Below are 10,422 nucleotides of genomic sequence, written 5' to 3'. Positions count from 1 at the left end.
TCATTCTGTTGGAAGCGAAAGCGACCTAATGACATAACCACCAAAATTACCAAATAGATCTACTACTTCGAGGTTGGTGAGATAATTAAAGGGCTAAAAGACGTCCATGGAAATTTCTGCTCCAACTGATATGTGATATCTTGAAACCATTATTTTGTTTGGTGAATAGATGTTATATGGGCTCAGTTTATGCATACAAGAGTGTTTTAGCTTCTATAGGTTTGTTGGTGTAGTTTTAGGATACCTTTGATTTGATTCAAGACGCCCTTTTTTTTAATGAAATGTCTATTTTAGGTCAGGCATAAAAGAATATACCTAATGATAAATTCGAGTGTTCGTTACTACAACAAATGTAGTTTTAAGCTTAAGAACTTAATCTATACTACCAAGTGGCTAATAATGATATTAACTGATAATCTAAGCCCCACACAGCCTACAAACCCACCAAGCCTCAACATGCACAAACTGTTCGGTCTGCTAGTTTTTGCGTAAGAGTGTTTCGTGTTCAATGTCACTTGATAAGTTGGAAGGGTGATAGCTCAAGCCTTTAAAACATGATTTTGGGGAAAACTCGGGGGGTCTTCTAACCCAAGATTATCAAGTTTATTTGGAGTGAAGTTAATTAGGGCTCTTTTTGAGTGATTCTAGGAGGGCCATAATCACTTATGGAGAGAAGCACCTCCCACGCACTTCTTCATGTAATCACTTTACAAGTGATTATGGGCATGTGTTTTTCCATAAAATCACTTAAAACCACTTAAGTGATTACATGGACAATTGATTCTCTATAGAAGTGATTATAGGTCTATCTAGAACCACTCACAAACGACCTCTTAATGTTATTTTAATCGATGAAGGTGATATTTTGAAAACAAAAATTGCCGTTGCAAGTGAAAGCCAAAGTCATACAAAATCGATAGAAGTTGAAAAATTTAACAAAATTAATAAGAGAAATAAACCAACATGGGTAAAAAAATAAAATGGAAACCACATTTATCAAAATTGAAAATTGTGATAAACCATAAGCACCATGGCATAAGAATATGTAACGAGAATCTAAGAAAAGGAAAAAAAAAACAAAAAAACAAAAAAACAAAACAAATAGGTTGATTGGTTAATGGCCGAAATACTCGGCGGCTCAAAATGGTCCATCCATTAGAGAAAGAGAACATTCCATTGCATAAATCAAGGCTCGGTTTCAAGTGAAGACTGTGCAAGTCCTGGCTGCAATTCACTTGCTTTGGGTAAAGGGGGAAAAAGCACAAAAGCTAATCCACTTCTGGTAGCAAAGCAAACATTGCCCTACGAAATCTGTCTTTTACTTTTCATTATGTAAAAAGATGCAATTGAGTAAAAATTAGAAGTCTCAAAAGCAACTCTCTCTCTCTCGCGTGTATGTCAAGTGTGAAGATTGTTCATCCTTGATGGTTTTGTGGGGCCTCCATCAATAATCTCACTCATCAACGTACCAAATTGACTAATCAAAAACAGTGATTATTATTAAAGCAAAAGAGAGAATTAATTAACTTGGAAGTTGTTAATCTCAAGGGACAGAGATTCATTATGGTTAACTACATATCAAGAGACTTGCTTTCCCACATAATTTCCAACCAATGTTGTGGACCATATCTGATTAGATGCAATACTTAATTTTTGCAAATATGTTTAGAGTGAAGAGATCATAAACGGTTTTACAAACTAACATAAACAAAGATTTTACACAAATTAATATATATTGGGTACTTAGATATTTCGAACCTCTGCCCACATTGGTAAAGGTGGAAGAGCTCAACCAACTGAGCTATATATACCCCGACCGGCAATATTAATTGAATTATTCTTAATTTACTAAAGACTCCTCTAATCTTAATTTGTTTCATAATATTATTAAGACAGCTTGTGACATTAGTTAATTAGTAAAACACTTTTTTTTTCTTTCTTTCTTAAAAGCATGTATAGAAATAGCATTGTTTTACTTTTACTTTTTTACAAGTTAATGATTCAATTAAGCTTGTTAACTCAAAAAGTCAAAGCTCTCTCAGAACCCAAACCCATGCAGCAAGATTGGTCCATACAATCAATGGCGCTGGTTCGAGTAGATGATGATGATGGTGTTCCTGTGCATGTGTACCTTTTTGTACTGCATGATGAGAATAAGAGCAAGACCCCAAGCAAATGGAAAGGCGTGACAAGTTTGCCATCATAAAAACCACTTGGTTGTTGCATGGCAACATAATCTTGCCCCCGAAAAGGTGTTAGTGAAAACCCTCCAAAATTCAAACTCCATTTGCCTAATTACCATTTAACCTTTATTTGCCCCATTTTCTTGGGTCTAGCAACATTCAAGTCTGTGTTCCCACTTCCAAGTCCAACTTAACTTTCTGTTTTTTTTTTTATTTTTTCTACTTTTTTGCATCGAAATTATTATTATTATTATTTTTAATGTGTTTCATTGCGGTGAATAAGTAAAACTTTAAAGTAATTAATTAGGGTTAGTTTGGGTCAAATGGAAAGATAATTAGGGCATTTCTTGTGAACCCAGCAAAACCCCTAATTAGATATTACTTGCCCTTTTCTTTTTTAACTTGTTGATGTCTCCTTGTGGTGAATAAGTAGAACTATAGGCTAATTTGGATCAACCAGAACCATTAAAGACATCCACATTGAACTTGGATAAGTAGGGTTTCGAACGTAAGATCATGTACGGAATTTCTTGTCAACCAAGAAAATACAAATTCCCTAATTAGATCATCACATACCTACCACTATGTCCATATATATACTTATGTATAGACAGTACTTAAACGTATTTACTGCTTCTGTTTGTAATAATTTAGCATGAACTATAAAAGAATCGTAGCTCATAATTTATTTCATGGGAGGTTCCTATTGAAGATAAAAAGATGTACTGAAATTCTATTGCATCATCCTTGTGTTTGAAACATGTCTATATATGCATTTTTTTACATGATAATCACCAATACATGCATCATCCTTGTGTCGCACGTTTTATTTTTGTTTAGCATTAGTTATGTTCTGAAAGAGATCTTAAGTTCAAATCCTAAACAATAAAAAAATTGCTTTAAAGAAACGAAAGCGATTAGTTCAGAACTTTAAGTTACGTTGTGAAATGAATGATAAAAATATGTGTTGAGCTGAGACAGATAACTAATTTTGATAACGAAAAGGAGACATATTTTTGGCTAGAAGAAAGGGCTGAAGGCTTTGGCCAAAATTCATCGTGCATTAAATTCCTATGCAGTTTAGCATTTATAGCTGAAATTGATGGCTTCAATTCTATTCCTACCAAACCAAATACGACCCCCAACTGAGAGTTTTAACATGTGAAAGCTTTAATCATTCTTGAAATCTAGTGCCTTGCACATATAGAAAAGCTCAAGTAATTTATAATTCAATTTTAGCTTTCAAATTAACATGTTGTGTTGATGTCCAAATCTGGATACAATTTGTGGGGGGTTGAGAAGTTCTGTTATCTTCGGTACGTAGGTTGGGTGGAGATCTTTGGCAAAGGACGTAAGATTTGCAAAGGAAAGAAAAGAGCGATCATCAAGACCTTAGCACTGGTTTAGTTCTTGTATATTTATATCTTTGGCGAGTATATATTGGCACGCATGATCATCTATGGCAAAATGTGTCACAAAATTTGAGAGTTCACATGAGCTAACATATGCACACACTCACATGTTGCTAAGTCATGGATATCCAGGATATGCATGGTTCAAAGTCTTTGTTGCCAAATTTGAATATTCAGTTTGTCTTTGCAATTTCCACACTGCAATCTGACTGAAATTATAGAAATTTTAGCTCACATGGGGATTTGCTGGAAATTGACATATCGAGTGAGTTGGTAACCACCATATAGCCATAAGGAGACTTCAAATTTCAAGCCACAACCAAAAAAGAGAAAATTAAATTAAACTAAAATAAAATAAAAGACAGAAAAGCAGGGAAAGCCCTTTAAAACTGCCACCAAACAATGCCTTCAATTCCACAGCAAAATTAAATAAACCCATAGAGAAATATTGCGTACACAGGCTGTAAGCAAGCATTGCCCCTCTACCCACTCGAAACAATGGGGGTAGTCAAACAATGCCTTATGGCCGTGATTAGCGCCTCGAATTGCATTTCGACCCAAACACGCCATTATAAAAAAAAAAAAAAAAAAAAAATTTAAAAAAGGAATTTGCGTTTTAGTTAACTTCTTAATCGTGGCGCAAAACCAGCAGAATACCGTGACATCTGTTCCCGTGAACGTCCGTACTCTCTCTCTCCTCCATAACGGCCGCTGCTGACGTGGCAAGAAAAGGCGTCGGTCGGATAGGCCTGCGGTAAAATGTTAGTTGGGGGTCTCGCAGTAAAAAGTAAAAAGGTTTACGTATAGAGGGTCTGTGTTTGTTTGGGTGAGAGCAGTTAATGTTGGTGGTGGGGGTTGTTTGGTTGTTGGGTTAGAGTGAACCTAATCCCGGGGAGTCAAAAAAAATCAACACTGATATTGGTGTTAGTTAGATAACTGTAAACGACTAAACGGCGTCAAAGAAAGGAGTGGGTGCACAATGTGGGTGTCTATATAAATGGGAGTGATTGTGTGAGCTTCCTCATTCTCTGACTCACACTTGTTTTTCTCTCTGCTCTCTGCTCTCTCTCTCTCTCTCTCTCTCTCTCTCTCCCTCCCTCTGCATTTCACATTCATTTCTTGGCGTGTCTTTAATTTCTCTGCTCCACTTCACATTCTCTCCTCACAGCAACACAGAGAGAGATTGCAATGGCGGTGTTTGAGAGTAAGAGATGGGTTACTGGTGCTTTCTTGGCTGTGCTTCTCGTGCTTTGCTTCGTTGCTGCAATTGCTGAGATCTCTGGAAACAGGTTTACTTTTGCTTCTCTTTCTCTCTCTTTCCACTTCTCTGTTTCTATGGGCTTATTTGGTTGAGTGGAATTTGAGTGAGTGAGGCAAAAGAGTGCTTTGCTACTTTAAGAGAAATGGGGTTTCTTAGTGGAAAAATGGAGCTACATTCGATGTACTTTAGTAGAAATTACAGGTTTCTAGAATTTTTGCCGACCCCATTTTTCATGGCATTTTCCTTTTCTTCCTTAATTTCTCTTCTCAAAGTAGCAGAGCAACAAGAGCTCACTTGGACCTTAAAGAATAAGAATAAGAGAGAGAGAGAGAGAGAGAGAGAGAGAGAGAGAGAGAGAGAGAGAGAGAGTTCTTGAACTTGTCCGTACAAATGGGGGTGTTTGGTTATTTTCTGTGCTTGAATTTCATGTCATTACCTTTTATTTATGTTTTTTTTAATTTTGGAATTTTTTCTCTGCAGAAATGGAGGAACAGAGGAGTTGCAGAGCTCAAGCAACTCATCAATGGCGGCCAGGTCCGTAACCCAACCAAAAACCCCTCCCAACGTTAATTCTTTCTTTTATTTTTTATTATTTGTTCTTGTCCACGTGGATGGATCTAAACCGTTTCGCTTGTCCCCTCCTCCCGTTTAAGCCGTTGGATGATTCTGTTCTGTTCTTATCCCAACGGCAAATAACAATCTCAACCGTCAAGATCTGGATCTAAAGATCTGGGCCGTTTATTCCGTTATGTTTGTTCCCCTCGGATTCCCTCTCTCTGTGGCTTCTCGTTTTACTACATTTCCATAATTGCCCTCAGCCAATACACTTAATTCCACATCTGCCCTCTCGCCGACTAGTTTTTTCTTCCCTCTGCACAAAAAACGCCCCCTAACGGTTTTTAGTCGACACTGTCTGCCACTCAGCTATGGCCTCGAGCACTGCACTCGTACACACTCTGAATCGTGCTTTCCATAGCCGTGTGTCTTTTACTTTTCGTTTCCTACTCGCTTCCTGCGACTGAAACGTGTCACTCTCTGATTCGCCAATTTTTTTTTTATCAGTTTGACCCAACCCAACGGTTTTTTTTGGTGACAGTGAATGTTTTGGAGGTTTATGGTTTATTGGGTTTTGGTAATTTTACTGGGTTTGGTTTTTGCTCAATTTTTTGTTGGTGCTTAATTGGTTTTTTCAGGGTGGCTGAGGATGATGAGAGCTTCAATAAGCATGCAGTTGATGACCCAGAGGAGGTTGTTGCCATGGTTGACATGTGGGTCTCTCTGATTCTCTCTCTCTCTCTCTCTCTCTCTCTCTCTCTCTCTCTCTCTCTTAACTTTTATGTGTCACCACTCTCTATATTTTCTGGTATGAGCATGTGACTGTGAAATGCACATGGGGTATAATAAAATAAACCAAATTTTATCTCAAAAGAAGAAAGAGAACTGAGCAGATGAACAGTTGACTGCATTCACTGATCAGAGGTTTTGGTGGGTGGGGTAGCTAGCTCTTATGAATTTGGACCTAACCCAACTGACCCGATTGGCAATTTCAATTAACTCAGTTTCTATTTTTGCAAAAGCCTGAAGTTGTTTACATTCTCATGAATTGGCCCTGCCTTCTATTTATGCCATTTTCACTTTGCCTTTTCTGTCATATGCACTGTAAATGCTTGAAGTTGTTTGCATTATGCATTTTCTACTTTCCCTTTTCTGTCGGTCGTATTTTCCCTGTTCCATGTTAGACTTGGCATATACTTTCTCTTTTCCACATGCCTCTTTCCTTGTCTAAACATACACTATGTCCTACATTTGAAGGGTACCAATCTTTTAGCTTTAGGTCTGTGTAATGAATTTGATAGTGTCTAGGACACATCACCTATTATAATTGCTGTGTTGGTCGAAATTTGATTTGTATATGCATGTCTATGTCACAGATTAGGCCAGCCAATAAAGATGCTATGGGATTTTTACACCCCTCTTTTCCTTGCTTTTAATGATCCTTGGTGTTACTATTATTAATCTATTTTTTAAATCTTTGGCTGTAATGATTTTGATATATTCAGATCTTATAGACTCAGGTCGAATTTTGGAACTTTTAACCAAATGTGATAGGTTTCACCCGTGTGTGCTGCCAAAACAATGATTAGAAGGATAACATGTACTCTGTTTCTGTTTCTGGGCCAAAATCAAGAGAGCAATTTTCTATCCGTTACACTGAGCAATTTTCCTCACAAATGGACAAAATACTTGCTTTTTCCCCTCTTCATGTGCTACCCTGTCATGTAGTGACTCAGGTCACTACTCAGGTTTTTGCCAAATACATTACATGACAAATGAAGAAACTAGGGAGAAATTGCCACCACCAACATCCCAGTAGAAATTACTTTTAACATTTTAACTTTTTAGAGTATGTTTAGGCAATAGTTCTTTTTAATTGTGGAAGAGCTTTTGTTTGAATTATGATGAAAGAGCTTTTGTTTTTTACAATAATGTTGACAGTAGAAAGAAACACTGTTGATATTGCAGGAGTATCCGAAACAGCACTGAGAGAAGGAAGCTGGGCTTCTTCTCATGTGGAACTGGCAATCCAATTGATGACTGCTGGCGTTGTGATTCAAACTGGCAGAAAAACCGCAAGCGTCTTGCAGACTGCGGCATTGGTTTTGGCAGAAATGCCATTGGTGGTCGTGATGGTCGCTTCTATGTTGTTACTGACCCTGGTGATGATGATCCTGTTAACCCCAGACCCGGTACTCTTCGCCACGCTGTCATCCAGAACGAGCCTCTCTGGATTGTGTTCAAGCGAGACATGGTGATACAATTGAAGCAGGAGCTCATCATGAACAGCTTCAAGACCATTGATGGCCGCGGAGTCAATGTTCACATTGCTAATGGAGCATGCATCACAATCCAATTTGTTACAAATATCATAATTCATGGTCTACATATCCATGACTGCAAGCCCACAGGAAATGCTTTGGTGAGGAGCTCTCCATCTCATTTCGGGTGGCGGACAATGGCTGATGGTGATGCTGTCTCCATCTTCGGGTCCAGCCATATATGGGTTGACCACAATTCTCTCTCCAACTGTGCTGATGGTCTTGTTGATGCTGTCATGGGCTCAACTGCAATTACCATTTCCAACAACCACTTTACCCACCACAATGAGGTCTGTAAATTCTTCTGAATCTCTAATTACTATTTACTTCCATGTGTTTACTTTTCTGTTTTAATCTTGACATTGATATCTATGTTATTGAAAACCAGGTGATGCTGCTGGGCCACAGTGACTCTTATACCAGAGACAAGGCAATGCAAGTGACAATTGCTTACAACCACTTTGGGGAGGGACTTATCCAAAGAATGCCAAGGTAAGTCTTCAGTTCAATAATGAAATCGGATTGGCTTATTGACAGCAGAAATGCAATACCAATTTGTTGCACCGCGACTCATTTTTGGTTCTCATAAGATTAAGACATGGACTATGGACAATGCAGGTGTAGGCACGGGTATTTCCATGTGGTGAACAACGACTACACTCACTGGGAAATGTATGCCATTGGTGGAAGTGCAGAGCCCACCATCAACAGCCAGGGCAACAGATATGCTGCTCCAACCAACCCCTTTGCAAAGGAGGTAATTTAGTCCTAATCATATTTCCTTGTCAACTAATGGTTGTTTGCTATGAATCATGATGAGGTTCACATACTAACTGATTGTTGATGATAAATTTGCATTTTAAAGGTTACCAAGAGGGTCGAGACACCGACAACCCAATGGAAGAGCTGGAACTGGAGATCAGAAGGAGACCTGCTTCTGAATGGTGCCTACTTCACTCCATCCGGAGCTGGAGCTTCAGCAAGCTATGCCAGGGCCTCGAGCTTGGGAGCCAAGTCCTCTACCATGGTTGGAGCCATAACTTCAGGTTCTGGTGCACTCCCCTGCCGCAGAGGCCATCCTTGCTAGTATCTCATTTCCCATTTTTACCAATTATATAGCTTCTACCCAATTTCCACATATTCCATCAATTGAATTCTACCCTTCATCTTTTCCTATTTTAAAAAAATTTGGCAAGTGTACATTGATTTACACATGTCATTATATCGTCCAATCCATTTGCCTCCCTCCACATTGTCTTTCTGTTATTGGTCAACCTCGGTCTGCTTCAACTGAAAAATACAATGCCATTTTTAGGAGCAGGTGCAGAAGCGTTGTTCATATTTTTTTTTTTCCTTTTGCCCCTTTCTCTTTTTGTTTTCATTTTGGTCTCATTCTGTTTCATCCCATCATGTTCCAAGTTCTGACCACCGTTTGTGTGTCTATCTTCTTCTTCCTCCCAGTGTCAGTGTTTTTGTCTGCATACATTTGGGTTTTATAGGATATGAATGATTTTGTGGGTTTTTCCTTCTTTTTTCTTTTGTCTAGAGTCTTACAAGCAAGCAAGCAAGCAATAGTATGATATGAATGTCAAATTTGAGTTTATGAAAGGACGACTTTGATTTAGTCAATAGAGCATAGCAGCAATTGCAGTGATGATTTGTTCCTTTTTCACTTTTTAAGCTTTTTTTCTTTCTTTTTTCCTTTGGCAAATGGCAATGGAAGCAATCTTTTACTTTTGGTTGTGTAATTGTGGTTTCTCTTTTTCTATCATTATGCTCATTATCAGTGTTTGTTTCTCGTTATTCTTCCATGTGCTCTCCCAAACACACCACATGACAACAAGTCATTTACCAACCAAACCACCATAATCAAATCACTTTTTTCTTACCACTATCATCTTTACCAAATGATGAATTACTAGACGCAATTGTTTAATGGAAGAAAACAATAATCAAGTTAATCATGAAATAAGGGCATGTTTAGAATTGAACCCACCATCATCCATGACGATCTACTCCACATAACATCTCCGAATGAGAAATTAAAAACTAAAAGAGAGTTATTACCAAAAGAGGGCAATTCGGAATCCCTTCTTTCAGGTTGTGAATAAGAACCGGTGGCTAAATAGAATCGGATCCTAATGCTTGGTCATGATCTCATTCAGGAAATGCAAGTCATATATCTTGCAAAGTCATAGGCTACGGTTATTTGTGGATGGAGGAGAAATTGTTATATCCCAAGTACAAACAAACCAATGCTGAGAAAGAAAGCAACGTCAAGTGCAACAAAATATCCCAAACGGATATATTCTGAACACTATGCAAGAATGTGCATCAGTTTCAGTGACCCAAATTAATTTCCATGCGGTGTCCCAAATGCCCCACGCCCCACTATGAATTTGTGGGGGCAAGAAAAGAAATAAATGTTTGATTATGGCCTCCCCCCTAACATGCAGTGGCTCTCAGAGCATGACCACTAAACATGGATAGCGGATAAAGTTGGAAACAAAACAAAAACAAAAGGCAGTGATGAGCCCTATGTCATGTGTTAAGATGATGAAATGAAGACACCAATTAGCCTTTTTGTCTGTCTTTTGTTGGTTAGAGGAAGCCTTAGTTCGAAACATGGATATCAAAGACGATGTATATTTGTGATGTGTTACTTCGATACCTAGTTATGAGTGTATTAA

General features: G+C 38.2%; 1 protein-coding gene across 1 annotated transcript; it reads left to right on the top strand.

The window, feature by feature from the left end:
• The first annotated feature begins 4,618 nt into the window (after positions 1 to 4,618).
• On the top strand, positions 4,619 to 9,500 carry LOC117625511 (probable pectate lyase 8). Its single transcript, XM_034357058.1, has 7 exons — positions 4,619 to 4,884; positions 5,337 to 5,390; positions 6,050 to 6,124; positions 7,380 to 8,022; positions 8,121 to 8,224; positions 8,351 to 8,489; positions 8,598 to 9,500. The coding sequence occupies exons 1-7, from the start codon at positions 4,784 to 4,786 to the stop codon at positions 8,817 to 8,819; spliced, it is 1,338 nt and encodes a 445-aa protein (XP_034212949.1). The 5' UTR covers positions 4,619 to 4,783; the 3' UTR covers positions 8,820 to 9,500.
• Positions 9,501 to 10,422: the final 922 nt, after the last annotated feature.

This window comes from Prunus dulcis, chromosome 1 (genome assembly GCF_902201215.1).
Source record: "Prunus dulcis chromosome 1, ALMONDv2, whole genome shotgun sequence".
Classification (NCBI taxonomy): domain Eukaryota; kingdom Viridiplantae; phylum Streptophyta; class Magnoliopsida; order Rosales; family Rosaceae; genus Prunus; species Prunus dulcis.
This window is presented reverse-complemented; position numbering and strand designations above follow the sequence as displayed.